At 55.1% G+C, this 22974-nt stretch overlaps 1 protein-coding gene across 4 annotated transcripts in view; it reads right to left on the reverse strand.

Moving 5' to 3' along the window:
* Nucleotides 1–22974, reverse strand: part of LOC146785217 (putative E3 ubiquitin-protein ligase ariadne-2) — a 188698-nt gene that overhangs the window by 151007 nt on the left and 14717 nt on the right. The window contains exon 2 of one of the 4 annotated variants that reach the window (XM_085634122.1): nucleotides 17969–19049. The exons of the other annotated variants lie outside the window; for them this stretch is intronic. Within the exon in view, the coding sequence (XP_085490248.1) occupies nucleotides 18484–19049 (566 nt within the window). The 3' untranslated portion in view covers nucleotides 17969–18483. Of the gene's footprint in view, nucleotides 1–17968; nucleotides 19050–22974 lie in introns of those variants that run through there. 4 annotated transcript variants of the gene reach the window in all.

A 22974-nucleotide genomic window follows, 5' to 3' on the forward strand; every position in this document is an offset into this window, starting at 1 on the left:
AAGGGCTGCTGGCCTCTAAACTGCCATGCCCTATTATATACTAGGGACTTAAAGGTAGTTGTAATCCCCCTGCCCTATTATATACTAGGGCCTTATAGGGAAGGTCCTGCCAATCAGAGCCGTAACCTAACCCATAGTGTACCCGAGTGTATTTAGGTATTTTCACTGTATTCTAAATGTCTCTTTCAGCATAGCACTGGCTCTGTGCCTGGTTAGGCAGAGCCCAGGGTCAGTCAGAGTCAGTTACTATCAGTACCAGTCAGCAGAAAAGTTGGGGGTGCCCAGGGCACAGGGTGACTTTGCAACACTATGAAAGCAGTGTAACGCTTACAATGACCAAGGGAACAATAGCATTGTGCAGATGATGGAGCAAGGTTTCGTAAAAGAGACTTGCTCGTATGCAATCCTCTTGAATAACATGTAATAATGTAACCAACATGTTTGTGAGTACTAACTTTGCACCACATTTTACATATTGTATCTAGGGGAAGCTTTTCTATGTATTTTACGAACCAGTAACCCGAGTGTCCTTAAAATGGCCGCCGAAAATGTGGGAATTCTTCTGCGCATGTGTCTACTGCATCTACGTAGTATGAAGTTTTCTGTCGCTTGGTGGGAAATCTTTGCAGCTGCGCAATAGCTTTTAACATGGCTGCTCGAAACTCTCGCATTAACGCACATGCAGTGCTGAAACTAACCCGTGCAAGTTTTACTAAGCTATTAATGCGAAAGAAATATTAAGTAAATGGGATTAGAGTAGAAGTAAGTGGTATACAGTGAATTCATTTAATTTCGTATTCTAACATGTTTTTCTCTGACTTTATTAATAGTTCGTATTTGGGCCCTGGAGGGTGACTGATGTCTCTACCCCTTGCGACAACTACGCAAGGGTCATTGAATGGCTGCCAAAACATGTCCCCAGCAAGGACATGGGAAGTTCAACTTTTGAACCTACGAAAGGAAGAAGCCGAAACATTGTACTACAGATTTATCGATCCACATATGAAATGCTTGTGGGAATAAAGCTTGTGGGTATTAAAGTTAAGGAGCGGGAATTAGACAATAGAACTAAAGAAAGTTATTACACTTGGTATGGTGTGATGTCCTCACTCCACTGCCTGGCCCAATCAAATTGAGGGGTGTACATAGAATTGAAACATTTGGGGGTGGATCATACACTCGATTTGGTATAACCGAGGTAAGTTTTAGTTAGTTAGACACACTTGATGCTGATGCTATGCTGAGATGTTGCCCGATTTGCTGCAGGCTGATTGAAGAATCCAACACTAGGGAAGAACCGCGGAACAACCGAGGAGGCACATCTAGGAAGGGGTACGGACGAGCCCGAGCCGGAGAGTGTAGCAACAGAGAAGGGTGTAATGCTGGCATTGCACTAGAAGAGGTCACCTTCCCGGTCCTGAACCTGTCCTGAATCCTTGATACTTTGATGTCTAGGTCCTCACACCATTCTAGGTAAATATAGATATGTGGGGTTATGCTACATATTTGCTCTCTCCTCAGGTACTATCATCACAAGAATTTAATTAATGTAAATTTATCTAAGCTAACTGTATTTTCTTTCCTGATGGAGAACTTTGGTGTAACTAGATGTATTCTGATTTGACTCACAAAATTATTAATTCAGATAAAACTTTAAAACTCCTACTTAGGTGTAGATTCCGATTCTGGAAAAACCGGGTACGAATCGTCGGACGGAGCGTTTTCTCCGTCCGACTCGTACCCGGAAAAAAAACCTTACAAGTACGATTCGTACGGAAACACCATTTCCGTACGAATCGCAAAAACCACCGACCGACAAAAACATACCCATAATTCTGATCCGGGACACCGCGGACGTGACGTCCGGACGCGTTTCACGAACCAGCAAGTACGATCCGTGCCCACGTCACTCCGCACGGATTATTTTTTACGGCAGCCAAAAACTGCCGGGAAATCAGGACGACGCGCAGAAGGAGCACCTGTACACGACGGACAGCCATGGACCCCAACCTACGTGTCATCCTGGCCCTCATAGCAGTCCACCTGGTGTACAGGAACCGACGCAGACGCCGCAGAAGGTCAGAACAACACCCAGGGGCAAAGGGGGGGGCAGGGGCAGGAAACATAACCCCCACCCAAGTTACAAATCATACATGCCCTGTGCATACCTGACACCCAGGGCCTGGTCACTTCGGGGGTGGGGGCGTGTCCACCAAGGCCTGCGTCCGCCACAACGGCAGTGGACGTTGACGCGAACTGTCAACACAACAATTGTGGCACCCCAACAATGGCAGTACGGACCGTACCCATGCCTCTAGGACGTGGGTACGGGTCGTACCACACCTACCCCTACGGCACCCCAACAATGGCAGTACGCACCGTACCCACGCCTTAAGAGCGTGGGTACGGGTCGTACCACACCCACCCCTACGTCACCCCAACAATGGCGGTACGGCCCGTACCCACGTCCCAAAGGCATGGGTATGGGCCGTACCGCCATTGTTGGGGTGCCGTAGGGGTAGGCGTGGTACGACCCGTACCCACGTCCTAGAGGCATGGGTACGGTCCGTACCCCCATTGTTGGGGTGCCGTAGGGGTACGGACCATACCCATGCCTTTGGGACGTGGGTACGGGTCGTACCGCCATTGTTGGGGTGACGTAGGGGTACGGACCGTACCCATGCCTTTAGGACGTGGGTACGGGTTGTACCACGCCTACCCCTACGGCACCCCAACAATGGCGGTATGGACCGTACCCTTGCCTCTAGGACGTGGGTACGGGTCGTACCACGCCTACCCCTACGGCACCCCAACAATGGCGGTACGGCCCGTCCCCACGTCCCAAAGGCATGGGTACGGGCCGTACCACTACGGCACCCCAACAATGGGGGTACGGACCGTACCCATGCCTCTAGGACTTGGGTACGGGTCGTACCACGCCTACCCCTACGGCACCCCAACAATGGCGGTACGGCCCGTACCCACGTCCCAAAGGCATGCGTACGATCCGTACCCCTACGGCACCCCAACAATGGCAGTACGGCCCGTACCCACATCCCAAAGGCATGGGTACGGTCCGTACCCCTACAGTACCCCAACAATGGCGGTACGGCCCATACCCATGTCCCAAAGGCATGGGTATGATCCGTACCCCTACGGCACCCCAACAATGGCGGTACGGACCGTACCCATGCCTCTAGGATGTGGGTACGGGTCGTACCACGCCTACCCCTACGGCACCCCAACAATGGCGGTACGGCCCGTACCCACGTCCCAAAGGCATGGGTACGGTCCGTACCCCTACGGCACCCCAACAATGGGGGTACGGACCGTACCCATGCCTCCAGGACGTGGGTACGGGTCGTACCACGCAAGTGGACAGACACATAGGGGTGTGTGGCCATCAGCCCCAGCAGTGCCCAGACATAGGAGGGGTGGGTGCAGAGTCCTCCCAGCAGTGCCCAGACATAGGAGGGGTGGGTGCAGAGTCCTCCCAGCAGTGCCCAGACATAGGAGGGGTGGCTGCAGAATCCTCCCAGCAGTGCCCAGACATAGGAGGGGTGGGTGCCTATCACTCCCAGCAGTGCCCAGACATAGGAGGGGTGGGTGCGTATCACTCCCAGCAGTGGCCAGACATAGGAGGGGTGGGTGCAGAGTCCCCCCAGCAGTGACCAGACATAGGAGGGGTGGGTGCAGAGTCCCCCCAGCAGTGCCCAGACATAGGAGGGGTGGGTGCCTATCACTCCCAGCAGTGCCCAGACATAGGAGGGGTGTGTGCAGAGTCCCCCTAGCAGTGGACAGACATAGGAGGGGTGGGTGCAGAGTTCTCCCAGCAGTGCCCAGACATAGGAGGGGTGGGTGCAGAGTCCTCCCAGTAGTGCCCAGACATAAGAGGGGTGGGTGCCTATCACTCCCAGCAGTGCCCAGACATAGGAGGGGTGGGTACAGAGTCCCCCAGCAGTGCCTAGACATAGGAGGGGTGGGTGCAGAGTCCTCCCAGCAGTGCCCAGACATAGAAGGGGTGGCTGCAGAATCCTCCCAGCAGTGCCCAGACATAGGAGGGGTGGGTGCCTATCACTCCCAGCAGTGCCCAGACATAGGAGGGGTGGGTGCGTATCACTCCCAGCAGTGGCCAGACATAGGAGGGGTGGGTGCAGTCCCCCCAGAAGTGCCCAGACATAGGAGGGGTGGGTGCAGAGTCCTCCCAGCAGTGCCCAGACATAGGAGGGGTGGGTGCAGAGTCCTCCCAGCAGTGCCCAGACATGGGAGGGGTGGGTGCAGAGTCCTCCCAGCAGTGCCCAGACATAGGAGGGGTGGGTGCCTATCACTCCCAGCAGTGCCCAGACATAGGAGGGATGGGTGCCTTTCACTCCCAGCAGTGCCCAGACATAGGAGGGGTGGGTGCCTATTGTTAGAAGGCGACCCCAGGGGAGACAGGGAGGTTGCCTGAACGCCCTGAGACCCACCCTCGGGGTAACGTAGCCGGGCACTGGCGGGAGTCTCTTCAGGGGAAGAGTCTCGTATCTAGAATCGCACACACGGCACCACACGACAAAGAGACACCACACGGTAGGTCCTTGGGAACAGATCTTTTATCTATTCAACTTCGTCGGATCTTTATGATCACCAAGGTAGATATGTACAAAATAGAGCACGGGCTCAGAGAGTCTCGGTAGGGAAGGGGGTAGCGGGACAGTCTTTGGGGGATCCGGATAGATGCAGGGGCGTACCCAACGCACAGCTCACAATCCTCGAGCCGGGGGATACGCTGTGGTCCAGCCAGACCAGAGGAGACTTTAGGAGCCGCGAGTCACTCAGCGGGGATCAAGCACAAGTTCGGAGGTCTTACGATCTTCAGGGGAGCCGCGAGTCACTCAGCAGGGCTCAAGCACAAGGTCGGAGGTCTTACGATCTTCAGGGGAGCCGCGAGTCACTCAGCAGGGCTCAGAGGTTCTAAGGTTGCAAGGGAGCCGCGACCACGTCAGCAGGGCTCTCGTCGTTCCGGACGAATCTGCCAGATAGCCCCAGAGCACCCCTTGTTATAGGTCAGCTCCTCTTTGATGTCCGGGGTCCGTGTGGGCAGGGGTCTTAGCGCCTGGGGGCCGCTCGTTGGAGTTTCCTGCCCTGTTGTCCTTTGAACCTTTCAGGGCAGGGTCGGGAGGAGTCCCAGACACCCAGCAGGCGTGGAGCCAGCCCTCAGGGAGGCTAGAGGGCCGATCGAAACCCATCTCCCGAGGGGAGGCCAGAGGTGTGATGGAAACTGCTCCTCCCTCTCTCACTCTATGGGAGCGCGATGTTCTCCAGCCGGGGTGGCGCCTGTAGGCCTGGGTTGTGCTGGGGCCGGGCGGCCATCGTAGGTGCATGAAGTGGGCACGCAGGCCCGGTGGTGTTGGGAAGATGGAGGGCACAGACAGGGAAGTCTGGGTCGGGTGTGTGTGGGTCCTGGTGGACAGGACCGGCTAGGCCATGTACTGAGGGACTGAAGGAGGTGTACGGGTCAGGGGGTGTGGCCAGGGGTCAGGGATGGCCAGGTCACAAGGCCGGGTCTAACACGCGTCCCCCCCAGCTGAAAGCCGGAGAGAACTACCCATCTTCTTGTGGTTCTCTTCGCTGAGGCGGAAGAACCGGGAGAGGCCGTCAGCGTTGGCGTGGTCAGTACCAGGGCGGTGCTCTACGGTGAAATCCATCCCCTGGAGGGAGATTGACCACCGCAATAGTTTGGGGTTCTCCCCTCGCATCTGCATGAGCCACCGCAGGGGGCGATGGTCGGTTTGGACTTTGAAATGGGTGCCGAACAGATAGGGTCGTAGTTTCTTGAGGGCCCAGACTACGGCGAACGCCTCGCGTTCAATGGTGCTCCACTTCTGTTCTCTGGGTAACAGCCTTCGGCTGAGGAAGGCTACGGGCTGGTCTAGGCCTTGGTCATTCACCTGTGACAGGACTGCCCCAATGCCATGCTCGGAGGCATCAGTTTGTACCACAAACTCCTTGGAGTAGTCGGGGGCCTGGAGCACGGGGGCAGTACACATGGCCGCTTTCAGGGCATCGAACGCCTCCTGGCAGGCAGAGGTCCACTGCACCTTCTTGGGCTGTTTCTTGGACGTGAGTTCCGTGAGGGGACCGACAAGGCTGCCGTACCCCCGGATGAATCTTCGGTAGTAGCCGGTGAGGCCCAAAAAGGCTCGGACCTCCGTTTGGGTAGTGGGTGGTTCCCTGGCTAGGATGGCGTCGATCTTACGCTGCAGAGGGGCGACCTGCCCGCTTCTGACCTGGTGCCCTAGGTAGACCACCGAACCTTGCCCAATCTGACATTTGCTGGCTTTTACTGTGAGACCTGCCTGGCGCAGGGCCGTTAGCACCCTCCGGAGGTGCTGGAGGTGCTCACTCCATTCGGAACTGAAAACCGCAATATCGTTGAGATATGCGGCGCTGAACTTTTCCAGCCCGGCCAGGACTCTATTTACCAGTCGCTGGAAGGTGGGCGGGGCATTTTTCATCCCGAAGGGCATCACGCGAAAGCGATAGTGCCCATCCGGGGTGGAGAAGGCGGACCGCTCCTTGGCTCCTTCTGTAAGCGCAATTTGCCAGTACCCGCAGGTTAGATCGAATGTGCTGAGGAAATGAGCCGACCCGAGGCGGTCAATGAGCTCGTCTGCTCGGGGAATGGGGTGAGCGTCGGCTCGGGTGACTTCATTGAGTCCCCGGTAGTCCACACAGAATCGGAGTTCTGGGGCGACACCGGGGGCTGCTGCTTTCGGGACCAGTACCACGGGGCTGGCCCAGGGGCTGTCTGAGGGTTCGATCACCCCCAAGGTCAACATCTTCGAGACCTCGGCCTGGATGCAGGACCGGACTCGATCAGGTACTCGGTAAGCTCGTTGCTTCACCGGCGGGCTGTCACCGGTGTCCACGTCATGGACACACCAGTCGGTGACTTTGGGGACGAGAGAGAATAAGTCAGGGAATTGCCCTAAGAGCTGGCGGCAGTCTTCGCGTTGCTGGGAAGTGAGGGATGGAGAGAGGTGCACTCCTTCCACAGAGCCATCCTTCTCCTCGGTACACAGGAGGTCAGGGAGGGGATCTGACGCCTCCTCTGCCCCGTCATCGGTGGCCAGCAGCAGACTCAGCTCCGTCCGCACGAAGTGGGGCTTGAGGCGGTTCACGTGAAGGACCCGAAGGGGGTCCCGAGGGGACTGGACGTCCACCAAGTACGTGACCTGGCTCTTTCGCTCAACGACTTTGAAGGACCCGGTCCATTTATCCTGGAGGGTGCAAGGTTTCACAGGGGCCATGACCCATACCTGCTGGCCCGGCTGGAACTCGACCAGAGTGGCATTCTGGTCGTACCAGCGTTTCATTTCTTCTTGGCTCGCCTCCAGGTTGGCCTCGGCCATTTCTCGAAACTTCCTAGTCTGGTTTCGGAGGGCCAGAACGTATCGGAACACATCTCGGGGGGTGCCTCGGGGCACCGCCTCCCACCCTTCCTTGACCAAGCTGAGGGGCCCCCGGACGGGGTGCCCGTAGAGTAACTCAAAGGGGCTGAACCCCAGGGATTTCTGGGGGACTTCCCGGTAGGCGAACAAAAGGCAGGGGAGCAGGACGTCCCACTTGCGCCGGAGGGGCTCTTCCAGGCCCGCGATCATCCCCTTCAGAGCCCGGTTAAACCGCTCTACTAGGCCATTCCCTTGGGGGTGGTACGGTGTGGTGAACTTATAGGACACTCCACATTGTTGCCACAGGGACGTCAGGTATTTAGAGATAAAGTTCGTCCCGCGGTCGCTTACGACCTCGCGGGGAAAACCCACACGGGAAAAGATCCCCATCAACGCCCGGCCCACCACAGGGGCGGTGATGGTGCGTAGGGGGATGGCCTCCGGGTATCGGGTGGCATGGTCCACGAGGACGAGGATGAAGCGGTGACCTTGGGAGGTTGGGGGGTCCAGGGGCCCCACGATGTCGATCCCGACCCGTTCGAACGGGGTATTGACGACAGGGAAGGGTTGGAGGGGAGCCTTGCGCTTTCCTCCACTTTTCCCACTAGCCTGGCAGGTGGGACAGGACTTGCAGTGGGTTTCTACATCTGCTTTCATTTTCGGCCAGTAAAAGTGAGTCACTAGGCGACTGTATGTTTTGTCTTGGCCCAAATGGCCTGCGAGGGGGACATCGTGGGCCAAGCCCAGGAGGAAGTCTCGGAAGCGTAGGGGTACCACCAGCACCCGGGCTGATCCTAGCTCCACCGACTTCTGCTCACTGTACAAAAGGTCATTTTCCAAATATAGCCGGTGTGTTCCAGATTGGTCGCCCGCGGCTTGGGCCTCTGCTTGCTGCCGGGGTCCGACCAGGGAGGGACAGGTAGCTTGCTCTTGGCAGAACTCCCCTCGGGAGGGGCCCCCCTCGTGGCGCCACTGGGCCAACTCGGGCAGAACGCTTAACTCTGCGATCTGTGTGGGGTCGGACGGTAGGGGTTCGCCGTTGGCGACAGATTCTCCACGTGGGGAGATGTGGGGGACCTCGACTGGGACAATCCTGTCTTCGTTGGCAGGGGCGTCCTCGACTTCCCCAAGGGGGGGCAGTCGGGCCACCATAGATCGGGTGGTGGCGCACACCCACTCGGGGAGACCCATCATCCCTAGGTGGGCTTTGTGCTCGACTTGCTGCCAGGGGGAACTTTCCAGGTCGTTCCCCAGGAGACAGTCGACCGGCTGAGAGGTTCTTACGGCTACTTTCAATTTACCGACCACTCCGCCCCATTCAAAAGGCACCAGGGCTACCTGACAGAGACTCTCCGTGTTGTCGGCTGCAATTACGGGGCTAAATATATTGGGGAGGATCTGGTCTTTGTGGACTAAGTGGCTGAGGACACCGGTGATGCTCGCCCCGTTGTCACGAAGGGCCTCTACCTGTTGCCCATTGATTGTCACTAGCTGCCATTATTTCTTCGTGTTGGAGGGCAGGAGGCTCCCAGGGACCATTTCTCTGTCTCCTAATGACACCAAGGCCATGGCGGCGGGTTCCCATTCTACGGTCTCCTCACTCTCCTCCCCTAGGGCTACATTGGCTATCTCTCTGGCTGGAGGGGCTGTAGAGGGGACGCGCAGGGCCATGGGGCATTCGGGGTCATTGGCGTAATGCCCGGGCTTCTGGCAACGGAAACAAGTGATGGTCACCCGGTGCCCCCGTCTCACGGGTGGACCGGATACAGCTGGTGGGGGTGCCGGGAAGTGCGGAGGTTGGCTTTTCGGAGGACTGGACTGGGATTCCCTCTGCCCTCCCTGGTTCCCCCCCCCTCTCTGGCGGGGTGGTCCCTGACTGGTTCGGGGGTATTCTCCTACAGGGCCCCGGGAGACCCGGGTGTTGGTCCAGCGATCTGCCTCGACAGCCAGCTTCCTCGGATCTGTGAGCTTGCTGTCGAGCAGATGCTGGCGTAGCTCCACAAAGCAGTTCGCCGCTAGGTGCTCCCATAGCATAAGGTCGGTTAGTTCGTCCAGGGTGGTTACTTTGCTGCCCTTAATCCACCCGTCGAATGCACGGCTGAAAAAGTTCACATATTCCACCCATGTGGTGCCGGGGATCTTCTTGCAGTCCCGGAACCGCTGGCGGTACATCTCCGGGGTGAGGCCGTACCTTGTGAGGAGGGCCTCCTTCATGTGGCTATAGGAGGTCTGCAGGGAGGATGGTAGGTCGAGCAGGGTGTCTCTCCCCTCGCTCAAAAATCGGCCCCACAACCCGGCCCCCCAATCTTTCTGCGGGACTCGGTGGGAGGTCATGGCGACCTCGTAGGCCTTGAACCATTGTTGGATGTCATCGTTTTTGTAATATTCCTTGACCACATCTTTGGGGATGTGTACCTTCTGCTCTGCCGGTGATGGCGCCCCCCGGTTCTCCGTTGGTCGAGCTTCTTCGCTCCTCGCCTTGAGCTCGATTTCTTTCAAGCTGCGCTCGTGCTCCAGTTGAAGTCTTCGTCCTTCGTGCTCTCGTTGGAGTTTCTTCTCTTCCAATTCGCCTTGTACTTGCATCTGTTCCACTGCTAGCTTCTTCTCAGCTAATTTCAACTCGACCTCAATTTTCATTTTGGCCAGTTCGAGTTCGTGATTACGACTTCTCTCTCTGTCTGTGAGTTCTTCCGGGGATAGACCCCCGTCTGGTACGAAGCTTCGTACCTGGTTGCTGCTGCTTTCTCTTGGGGAGAGTCCAGCTTCGTCGTGGAGCTCCACCGCTCCTTCTGGGCGGGGGGCTCCGGATTCCACCCAAGCTTTCAGTGCCTTCTGCATATCTTCTTTGGTGTTGAGACCAGTGGTAGCGATTTTTAGTTCTTTGCAGAATTGTTTTAGTTCTTTGTGCGTGTACTCTTCCAGTTGTTCCGCTTGGAACACTGCACTCGCTTTGGTTTCTGTGAGACTCATGGCGTTTTCTTCTGCCGTCTTTGCCGTTAGTGCGTCAGCCGCTTACGGTACGATCTCTAGATGATGGGCCCGAATCCCGTCGCTTGCCACCAATGTTAGAAGGCGACCCCAGGGGAGACAGGGAGGTTGCCTGAACGCCCTGAGACCCACCCTCGGGGTAACGTAGCCGGGCACTGGCGGGAGTCTCTTCAGGGGAAGAGTCTCGTATCTAGGATCGCACACACGGCACCACACGACAAAGAGACACCACACGGTAGGTCCTTGGGAACAGATCTTTTATCTATTCAACTTCGTCGGATCTTTATGTTGACCAAGGTAGATATGTACAAAATAGAGCACAGGCTCAGAGAGTCTCGGTAGGGAAGGGGGTAGCGGGACAGTCTTTGGGGGATCCGGATAGATGCACAGCTCACAATCCTCGAGCCGGGGGATACGCTGTGGTCCAGCCGGACCAGAGGAGTCTTTAGGAGCCGCGAGTCACTCAGCGGGGCTCAAGCACAAGTTCGGAGGTCTTACGATCTTCAGGGGAGCCGCGAGTCACTCAGTAGGGCTCAAGCACAAGGTCGGAGGTCTTACGATCTTCAGGGGAGCCGCGAGTCACTCAGCAGGGCTCAGGCACAAGTTCGGAGGTCTTACGATCTTCAGGGGAGCCGCGAGTCACTCAGCAGGGCTCAGAGGTTCTAAGGTTGCAAGGGAGCCGCGACCACGTCAGCAGGGCTCTCGTCGTTCCGGACGAATCTGCCAGATAGCCCCAGAGCACCCCTTGTTATAGGTCAGCTCCTCTTTGATGTCCGGGGTCCGTGTGGGCAGGGGTCTTAGCGCCTGGGGGCCGCTCGTTGGAGTTTCCTGCCCTGTTGTCCTTTGATCCTTTCAGGGCCGGGTCGGGAGGAGTCCCAGACACCCAGCAGGCGTGGAGCCAGCCCTCAGGGAGGCTAGAGGGCCGATCGAAACCCATCTCCCGAGGGGAGGCCAGAGGTGTGATGGAAACTGCTCCTCCCTCTCTCACTCTATGGGAGCGCGATGTTCCCCAGCCGGGGTGGCATCTGTAGGCCTGGGTTGTGCTGGGGCCGGGCGGCCATCGTAGGTGCATGAAGTGGGCACGCGGGCCCGGTGGTGTTGGGAAGATGGAGGGCACAGACAGGGAAGTCTGGGTCGGGTGTGTGTGGGTCCTGGTGGACAGGACCGGCTAGGCCATGTACTGAGGGACTGAAGGAGGTGTACGGGTCAGGGGGTGTGGCCAGGGGTCAGGGATGGCCAGGTCACAAGGCTGGGTCTAACACCTATCACTCCCAGCAGTGCCCAGACATAGGAGGAGTGGGTGCTGAGTCCTCCCAGCAGTGGACAGAGACATGGTGGTGTGTACACCATCCTACAATTAGCAAAACTTCATGGGTGCATGAAGGCATACACAAAGTGCGACTATATTGAGAGTGGCATGCCAACACATCACTGACAGCAGTGTCCTACTCCCATGAGGGTGGATGTCCATCCCCCACTGCATGACAAACCACATGTGGGTGTGATGACAAATTACACATGCATACCCACCCCTGGCGCTGGCAGCACAATACACACACTCAGAGAATGCAACAAGACTGTATATTCATGTGCCACCCTACTAAACTAAGAGACCCAAAGGGAACACACACTGTCACACACATTCCAGGACTGATAGGAATGTACAGGTGCTGGGGCAGCCAACAAGTTGTTGTCTCCCATGGAAGGAAAAGGGTGGAGTACCCACAGATACAATGCCCACAATTGTCAGTCAGGTGACCAAAGACCCTGCAGAACACGTAACACATGTGTGCGAGGCTGGGAGTACACACATGCATAGTGCGTAAAAGGGAACCCTACACACGCATGTACGGACCATATCCCTATGGCGTACGCCTACGGCAACACAACCATAGTGATACGGACCCTACACACACGTTTACGGACCGTATCCCTATGGCGTACGCCTACGGCAACACAACCATAGTGATACGGACCCTACACACGCGTGTACGGACCGTATCCCTATTGGGTACGCCTACGGCAACACAACCATAGTGATACGGACCCTACACACGCGTGTACGGACCGTATCGCTATGGCGTACGCCTACGGCAACACAACCATAGTGATACGGACCCTACACACGCGTGTACGGACCGTATCCCTATGGCATACGCCTACGGCAACACAACCATAGTGATACGGACCTTACACACGCATGTACGGACCGTATCCCTATGGCGTACGCCTACGGCAACACAACCATAGTGATACGGACCCTACACACATGTGTACAGACCGTATCCCTATGGCATACGCCTACGGCAACACAACCATAGTGATACGGACCCTACACACGCGTGTACGGACCGTATCCCTATTGGGTACGCCTACGGCAACACAACGATAGTGATACGGACCCTACACACGCGTGTACGGACCGTATCCCTATGGCATACGCCTACGGCAACACAACCATAGTGATACGGACCCTACACACGCGTGTACGGACCGTATCCCTATGGCGTACGCCTACGGCAACACAACCATAGTGATACGGACCCTACACACGCATGTACGGACCGTATCCCTATGGCGTACGCCTACGGCAACACAACCATAGTGATACGGACCCTACACACGCCCTCAGAGCGTGTGTACGGTGCGTTTCACACCTTACACTGGTTACAGGCGGCACACAGAAAGGAATTGAGCTGTCATACTTTGCCAAGGCTGGACATCAAGTCATTGTCAGTGCAGTCCTACATGTCTCGGGCCTAGGTGTGTCATGCTGTGATGTGGCACATATCTCCTCATGTTTGAACCCAATAGCTGTGTGATGAGCTGTGTACACATGTCATGTGTGATGGTGCACTATGTGCCACACATCCCCTTCACACCTTTGACATGTGTGCATGTAGTACAGACTTGTTGAGCAATGCGTCACTGGCATGGCACAGTCACCAACACCCGCAACTGTCTCCTGATGCCAGGTACACGTATAATTACACCTGACATGTGACTACCGACGTTGCACGATGTGACTATGTCATGTGTGTGTCATGTGTTCCCATAAGCTTGCTGTTGGTGTTCCGTCAAATGCATCTGCAGTTGCTGCATCCCACATGTGCCTGTGTGTAGATGGGCATGGCACACTATTATGCACACCAGGACACATGTGGAATCATACGTGACATGTGGATGTATGCATCGAACATGGACTTGCGAGACAAGGACATATCTGCGTAGTCTCAATGTATGTGTGATCAGTCTTGACATGTACCCCTTCATGGCAAGGTGTGTGGTCTGTCCTTTTTTCAAGGACATGTGACCTGTGCCTCTAGTGTTCCGAAACCTGTCTGTATGATAAACCTCCTTCTTCTGCACATATGTGGATGTCTGTCACTCCTGTAATGAGTCTGCCTGTGCACTTACACTGGCCCACAACTAGTTTCATTCCATTTCATGTTGAGCTTGAGAATCCACGTTTGTAGCTGGCTCTTGGTAGGAGTGTCACCTGCCTGGCATACGTGTCCAGGATATATTGCACAGACCTGACTCTGTATGTTGCATATGTGTATTGGCTGTTGAACATGTGCTCAGTACATTGACATTGTTGTTGTACTGTACTCAGTCTTCGTTGTCCCTTCCAAATTACTGCAGGGCTCCGCCTCTCCCCCGACCAATGCCAGACTTGGCTGCCCTGAGGGAACGTGACTGTATACGCCGCTACCGCTTCAACCAGCGGTTGATTGAGAACTTGACCGCAAGGCTGGCACCACACCTCCAACCGCTACACAGGTATCCTACTGCACTGACACCCAAGATGAAGGTGATGGCAGCCCTACATTTCTTTGCCACGGGTACGTTTCAATATACCATAGCTCATGTTGGTGGCATGTCCCAGACCATGTTCAGCCGTGTCCTGCATGATTTTTTAGAGGCCATGTTGGTACACCTGGATGAGTTTATTCATTTCCCAACTCCTGAGCAGTTGACAGGTGTCAAGGGTGACTTCTATGCCCTGGGAGGGATGCCCCATGTCATTGGGTCTATTGATGGGACACATGTGGCTTTGGTACCACCACAGGCACAGGAGGTAGCCTTTCGCAACCGTAAACATTACCACTCTATTAATGCCCTTGTGGTGTGTCTTGCTAACATGGTGATTTCCCATGTCTGTGCTCGTTTTCCAGGGTCAGCACACGATGCCTACATCATGAGGCGTAGCAGGGTGCCAGGAATGATGCTGCAGCTGCGCAACGAACGAGCATGTCTTGTTGGTGGGTATACTCTATTAGTCCTGTATTTAGCGTCATCTTTATGTCTTACTGCTTCTCCTGACCCACTTCTGTCCATGATGTTTCCATGTAGGGGACTCTGGCTATCCCAACATGCCATGGCTGATCACGCCTCTCCGCAACCCCAGAACGGCTGCCGATCACCAGTACAACAACGCCCATGGGTAGACCAGGCGAGTGATAGAAAGGACTTTTGGCCTCCTGAAGAGCCGATTCCGGTGCCTCCATAAGACCGGCGGCGCACTCCCATATGCACCGGTGAAGGTCTGCAAAATCTTCCTCGTGTGCTGCATGCTGCACAACATAGCAGTGGAGAAAGCTGTGCCACTCATCCTGGATCCGGATGAGCAGGAACATCCACCCGTGGAGGATGAGGGGCTTGGTGACGAGGCAAGTGATGTGGAGGAGGAGGAGGAAGAGGACATCCGGAGTCAGCTCATACGCAACTTCTTTGCTTAGTGGTGAGTTGCAATGTCTGAGTGTGCACGCATTGAGCCTTGTGTGGCATGTGTTGCAATGTGTGGGTCCATCTGCATGTATGGCAAGTGAGTCAGAGGTGTGTTTGGATGTGTCACTCGAGTGATGGTGTAATAAAAGAATGTATTTCCTGAGGCACTTTTTTCACCTAGCATGTTGACAACCTTATACGTGTCGAGTACATGCCCATGCATGCGGATGTGCTTCTTTTGGCTCACTTCTTGTTTGTCTCTCATCCCCAAGTATTTGCGCATGCTGTCTGCTGGTGGCATTGTTGTGCTCCTGCTATTCCTCATGAATACAGCTACGTGTGCTGAATCAGCGTAACATGCACGGACATGTTGAAAATTCTCCTTAGGGTAAGGGATGCAGCACGGCTTTTTGGGTGTGGTATTTGTTTGGAATGTGTGTGCACTGCTCCTGTTCATGTTTGGTTACTTTGCATACATGTAGAATCACCATGGGGCACATGACATGGAGCTGGATTCACCTGAATTGATAGTCACACTTGGTGACAGTCATCTGTAATGTGATTGTGGATTGTGATGAAGGCATCAATGTGTGTAACACTGCCCTCGGAAACATACGGGATGCACCGTGTTGACATAGTGTGGGACATCCCCATTAGAGGCTCAATGGTGAATAGCAGCCTCTCCGTGAGCAGCAGGGGGTGATTGCCTCAAACCCGTCACTTGTGTGCCAGTTCCATGGATTTCATGCATCTGTGGTGCAAAGGGGGGTGCCAGTGTAGGTCCCACATGTTCATCCACATGACCTGTGCATCTGTTAATATAGATGCATTTGCCTTCCGGCGAACATGACTAATAAAGGTGTCCCTCAGCCTCCAAGGTGCCTCATCTCTGTCAATGCAGGTCTCTTGCCACTGTGCATGCGGCATGTCTGGCATAGTTATCACAGATTGTGCATATGAGTCTATGTGTAGAGTAGCAAGATGCAAGCTGTTTCTCAGGGATTATAATATGTATTGTGCATGATGTCCATGTCTTTGTAGGTATTTTGGCATCTCAGTCCCCACAACGGCCACTTTGCTGCAAGTGCATCCATTGTCTGTGTGTGTGTCATGTTGAACCAGACACTCCTTCCTTATCATACAGCTTTTGCAGTAGTCCTTTCTGACATCCTTGTCTTTGTGTGCAACTTGTGGCATGGTTTTCAGGACATGGCGCCTGCTGCTGCAGGCCCTGCAGCAAGGGCACACAGTGTTTCTATATTTTGCCTCACACACACGCCTCTAAGACGCACCCCCCTTCCTCCCTCCACCCATTCATTTTGGTGTAATCTGCTTGTGTGTGACACAATTGCGGTGGCAAAGGCTGGACCATCTGCACATGCTACGTGCACATTGCACCTGCCTCATGTCCTTGCATGTGCCACATCACGCTACACCATGAAGTTGAGGCCACCCGCCAAGCAATGTCCATCCAATACATCTGTTGCATGCACTCATCACCCACAGAACACCTTTGCATAATGAGTGTGCAACTCCAACTGCCTACACAGCGCAGGCACGCCTTCCACGCCCTGTCACACCAACCAGGTCATGTCCCTCCTACTCCCCACCGGCTCTGTACCCCAACAAGGCCATGGGAGTGGTACTCCAGGACTCTGCATGTAGCATGGTGTCGTTGTGGGACACATGGCACAGGTATCATGTCTCAGCGTGTCAGTCTACAATGTGTCCAGGATCCCCCTCTACACCATGACATGCGCACTGCATCTCATCATCATCTGGTGTCCCATTGACAGCCAGGTGCTCCTCACCCTCCCCAAAGACGCAGTCCTTGCCAGTTCTCATATTGAATAATGCATGGTATCCATTGGCAGATGGCTGAACATCGGCCACCTGATGCTGTACTTGTACACGACTGAGGTGTTCATCTGCGGATTGTCCCCTTACAGCTGGGTCAACTGCTTGTATCCCACCCGCAAGGGCCCTGCACAGGCACACAGTGTCCACGCACACGAGCTGGTGTGCATCATGGATTGCTTGCTCACATGTGCTATGCTGATCACCAGCATCTGTACCTCTGGCTTCAGCACACTCTGCATTATGCACAAGATCCACAGTTCGATCCACATCAAGGCAAGACAGACCATCCCCCAGGTCAACTACAACATCCGTGTCAAATCCTATCCTGCCCTCTACGGACAAGTACGTTACAACTCCCATGATACTTTTCCACATCCAGGGTGCATCTACACAGCTCTGCTTCAACATCCGGCGACCCAGCCACATCACCGTCCAACAGAGATAGCTGCAATGGATCACTGTCAGCTGCAGGATGACCTTCACAATCCACGCCCACACTCAGGATGCAGCCCACGACCACAACCCCAACACAACCTTGTGGCACTGTCATCCAAGACCCCATTGTGCCATCTCCATGCATCCAACCTTGGCCTGGCCACCATTCTCCACATCCACCTGACTCCAGCATGCAGGACATAGTTCTCCCACCTGGCTAAACATACCTGGGACTCCCACCCCAGGACCCTCCACATGATCCCTGACCTCTACGCATGACTGTTGCTCTTCGAAAAAGGTCTGTCCGCACAGTTGTGCAGGCACCCCCTCAGCTGGTTGGGCCCATCACGGGTGAGTATGGTGCACCATGTCTGTATTGGATGATACATTGTGACACATGTTTGTCCTGTGCCAGACTCAGATCCCAGTGTATGGATGGTTGGAGTTACTTCAAAACTCAGGCATGGTTTGACTTTCCGACACACACATGTTATGGAATAATGCAAAATGACGGCATCATCTTGTGATTTTGAAGATTTTTATTAGTGGTGGGGTACGTGTTTGGGGGGATGAAAAGAGGTGCTCGCCGGGTGTCTGTAATCCAAAGTTCACAGGGGGATTTGGGATCCTTGCCATTGGAAGTCATCAGAGTCCATGCCACAGTCTTTGTCAACATTGGTCAGACAGTGACCAGCAAGTCCATGTGGCAGAGAATTTCATTGGATGAGGTGCTGCTGTTGCGCCAGAGGGCCAGGTGCCAGGCCAGGTGACCTGGGAGATGGTGATGGTCCGCTGACTCTCACGGTCTTTTGCGTGGACGACCCACCTTCCTCCGGGGACCCTCAGAAGCAGGCCGTGACGATGTCTGTGATGCTCCGTCGGACGAATCCTCCTCCTCCTGATCCCTCCCTGTGGCTGGTGGTGATCTTCGCCTGGTGCCACAGGGAGGGTTGCCCATGTTTTCGGCAATCCGACGGAGTGAACGGCTCATGGCCGTTTGCACCGCCACGAGCTCAGCCAGTCTTGCCTCCATCCGTCATTGGTGTTGCTGTTGACTGGCATATTGCTCGGCCTGCAGGTTCTTAATCTCGTTGAGGGTCTCCACTACCTGGCTGATGCCCCTGGTGTCACGCCGGTATGTGTCCAGGATGTTGCGGACGTGTGATATAACCAGTTCCTCAGCTGTCTGGTCAGGTTCGCGCCTCTGCCGTCCTCCACTCCCACCACCCCTGCCCACTCGAGCCTGGCCTGCCGTTGTGGGCACATCGGGTCTCCGGAACCCATGAGGGATGGCATTTGCGGGGTCGCCTGCCTCCTCCTGGGTGCCCGGAGTACCTTGTCCCTCCTGGTCAGACTGGCTGCGTTGTTGTGTGCGAGCAGGGCTCCTGTGTGTATCCTGGGATGTGGCAGGAATGGGGGTGGTGGTTGGCACAGTTGTACCTGACGCAGGTGCTGCAGGTGCTTGGGCACCAGAGGGGCCAGGTTGGCCTGGGTCATCCACGGAGTGGTGAGAGTCGTCGCTGCCGGTGGGATCATCGTGACGCCGAGCCTGGTCCTGTGATTCTTCCCCCCCAGTGTTGGGGGGAGATCGATGACGTTGGCCTGTGTGTGAGAGAGAGACAATGTTAATGGTGTTTCATGCGACATCCATGTTTCATAAATTTTCAAGTTGTCACAGTTCCTCTGGGTAGTTGGATATGTCTAGCATTCCTCTCACAGTGCACTTGTGGATGGGTATGTTGCGGGGGACAGATTGATATGTACTCCTGGTTCTTTGGCCTGTCTAATGAGTGTTGGGATGCTTATTTGGCTATGGATTTGTCTTGTTGTATCACATGTCCATTGTGGGAGTGGCAATTTGCGTTGGCTGCCCCAGGGGTGTGTGCTTGTGTAAGGGGGGGGTGTGTGTGACCGGGCATGCTGTTGGGTGTGGTGTGATTCGTCATTGGGTCTACCAGGTGATGTGTCTATCCCCTCATGGTGCATGGTGGCATGACAGTGAATGTGAGTTCCTGTGGTAGGTAGGTGGCATGTGGAGTTGGTGTTTGAGTGTACAGTGGTCCCAGGATTGCCTTGTGCTGTCTACAGCAGGGCCAAGTGTCATCTACCTTATCTGTACTTGGCAAGTCCCTGGGCATTGTGCATGGTGCATGGGTATGTCCCTTGGCCACAGCTTTCAACACTTTTCCTATGTGTGACACACTCTTTGTTGTTGCATCATTTTGGAACGCAGTAAGCAGTGTAGCGTGCATTCGTAGCGAGCGATGCAGAACCGGCTTACGTGTTGCACTGTACATGGGCAAATGGTGCTTTTTCATATCTATTGGAGAATGCAGGTAGGTAACTTATGCATTTGTGACTGGGTTCTAACAAACACAGTGAGTGGGTATACTGGGTGTAAGGTTAGGTTTGTGCCTGCAGCAAGAATCTACTCGTGCACAGTTTGACACTTGGCCCAGTGATTTGCAACCGAAAAAGGGGTGGTTCACGCACTGCCAAACCTTGTCAACATGCACACAGTCCACTTGCTGACGAGCGGACATGCCCCCACCACCCAAGGGTGATTTTGTCTCCCTCTGTCTCCCTCTCTCCCTCCCTCTGTCACCCTCGTCCCTCTGTCTGTCTCCCTCTGTCGCCCTCAGTCTCCCTCCCTCTCTCTCCCTCTCCCTCCGTCTGTCTGTCACCCTCTGTCACCTCAGCCCAGCTTCCTGGGCACACACACACTTTGCAGGTCTTTCAAAGGCCATTGGCTTGTTCATGTGGCTTTGTTTAGAATCTCCCGGCCCCCATTGGGCAGAGTGTCTCTGAGTCTGCGCTGCTGCGGCGGTGTGTGCTGACACTCTTTCACAGCGATGCCTCTTCATTAGCTGCTGTTATACACAGTACAGTGTCGGGACACACTGTTTGTATAGCTCTGCCCTAGGCCATATGGGCTGAGGGCATTGGTGTCTGCTTCTGAGTTGCACTATGTTTTTTTTAGGCCTACCCTCCCGGCATCACGGACATCCTGTCTTGTGTTGGTGTTTTGTGTGGCCTGTGACTTGGCATGGCCTTGCTTGGTGCATGGGGCATGGAGCCGCTAGTGGCATGTGCGTGTTTTTGGAGTGTGGTTGTGTCCGGTGATGGCTTTGGGGTAGTTGCGTGCATTATTGTGAGTTGAGTTGTTGATGCGGTTCCCCCCATGTGTGGTGAGTTGTTTGTGTACTCACCAGGCTCGGCGACTCCTTCTACTCCGTGTACTCCCACCGGCGGCAGCGTGCGCATCACCTTCTCCTCCCAGGGATGGTAGTGTACCGGTCTGCGGGGCGGGCCACCTCCAGTGATGTTCCCCTGGTTATATTCGTCAGTTATGTTTCGGCGGACCGTCCTCCGCAGATCGTACCACCTGGCTTGGCATTCATGCCTGGTCCTTCTGATGGGCGCAACAGCATTCACCCTCTCGACGATCCTCTGCCACATGGCTGATTTTGCTGCTACGCTGGTCTGTCTGACCAATGTTCCAAAGAGCTGTGGCTCGACTCTGATGATTTTGTTGACAATGATCTCCAGCTCCTCCCTTGTGAACTTTGGATTCTTGTCTGTGGGCATGGTGTGGGGTGTGGGTGTGGATGGTTGTGGGTGTGTGGGTGTGGATGTGACGGTGTGTGTGTGAATGTGATGAGGGGGTGTTTGTGAAGGTGGTTGTGTGAAGGTGTGCAAGTGTAAGGTGTATTCAAGGTTGAAGTATGGTGCAGTGGGTTGTCTGTGGGGTCTGGCAGCAGTGGGTCTGTTGCAAAGGCTCATGGTTTGTGTGTGTGGGCCCTTTTTATTGGTCCATTTGTGGGTGTGGCTGTGTTTGAACTTTGGGTGGGTGTGTTATAAGAAGTGGTTGTGTTTTGGGCCTCTGTTTACCTGTTTGGCTGTTGCAGGTCAGTGTATTGGATGTATTTGGGCTTGTTGGATGTGTTTTGTGGTGTTGTGCGATTTGAATTGACTCTCCCTGTGGTGTTTTGCAGGGTCCTGGTTCAGTACGAGTGTTTTTCGCGTCTGTACGGTGCGTACATCGGCCATGTTGTTGTACAGTCCTCACATTTGCTATGGCTTGGTACGACTCGTACATGCGCGATGCTGGGTGAGGGTGCTGGTGTAGGGGCCTGGGGTATGGTGCGTACAGGCACGGGCATGGTGTAGGGGCCTGGGGGTACTGGGCGTACATACTGGGGGGCTGGGGGTACGGCACGTACTTACGGGGGGCTGGGGGTACGGCGCGTACATACGGGGTGCTGGGGGTACGGTGTGTACCCCCACCCACGTATGGACGGTGCATACCCCCACCTCCGTATGGACGGTGCGTACCCCCAGCCCCCGTATGTACGCACCATATCCCAGCACATACCCCCAGCCCCCCGTATGTACGCGCCGTACCCCCAGCCCCCGTATGTACGCACCGTGCCCCCAGCACATACCCCCAGCCCCCGTATGTACGCGCACAACCCCCAGCCCCTGTATGTACGCAACGTACCCCCAGCACATACCGCCAGCCCCCCGTATGTACGCGCAGTACACCCAGCCCCCCGTATGTACGCGCAGTACCCCCCCGCCCCCGTATGTACGTGCCGTACCCCCACCCCCGTATGGACGGTGCATACCCCCACCCCGTATGGACGGTGCATACCCCCACCCCCGTATGGACAGTGCGGAACCCCATGTGCTGGGGGTTCGCACCGTCCATACGGGGTTGGGGGTCCGCACCGTCCATACGGGGGTGGGGGTACGCACCGTCCATACGGGGGGCTGGGTGTACGGCGCATGCATATGGGGGGGCTGGGGGTATGGCGCGTACATGGTGGGGGTGCGCTCTGTACATACGGGGGTGGGGGTACGCTCCGTACATACGAGGGGGGTGTTCGGCGCATATGCGGGCACATGTTTGGACGTCTCCATGGTTGCTATAGAAGTTCGCTCCGTACGGTGTTTTTTCCATATGGTTGTACATTCGGACGGACGGGACGGATCGTACTTGCGCTCTCGGACTTCAGTTTTCCGAATCGTACGTAAAACTGTCCAGGGACGTGTTGGAGACTTTTCCCGACCCGAGGACGTGTCGGGGAATTTTCCCAATGCGATTCGTATGGACTTTTTCACATACGAATCGTACTTGCCAGTTTGTACGGGACTTGTACGATTCGTACGGAAAAAAATCTGGATACGATTCGTATGGGGAATATTTTTCACGGATCGGAATCGGCACCTTAGCTTGTGGTTCTTAAAGAGTAAGGCTAAATGTGTAATTATATCCTTCCTATTCTAATCTACAACTAGATCTATCGACAAAGTACATTTTACTTAAGAGACAGGAATGGTAAGAGTACTGGTGTAAAGGGTTCTCTAAAGTAAACAAAATTGATGACCAGCAGATATTTGCTACCTCATTGAATGTATGAATGTATATGGGCCCAAAGTGAGAGTTGTGTGTATGTGTGTGTACCGAGCTGGTAAACTCCGCTGCATCACAGACAGAATGTCAGTTGCTGGGAAATGCCTCGAG

This window comes from Triturus cristatus, chromosome 11, assembly GCF_964204655.1.
Source record: "Triturus cristatus chromosome 11, aTriCri1.1, whole genome shotgun sequence".
NCBI lineage: Eukaryota > Metazoa > Chordata > Amphibia > Caudata > Salamandridae > Triturus > Triturus cristatus.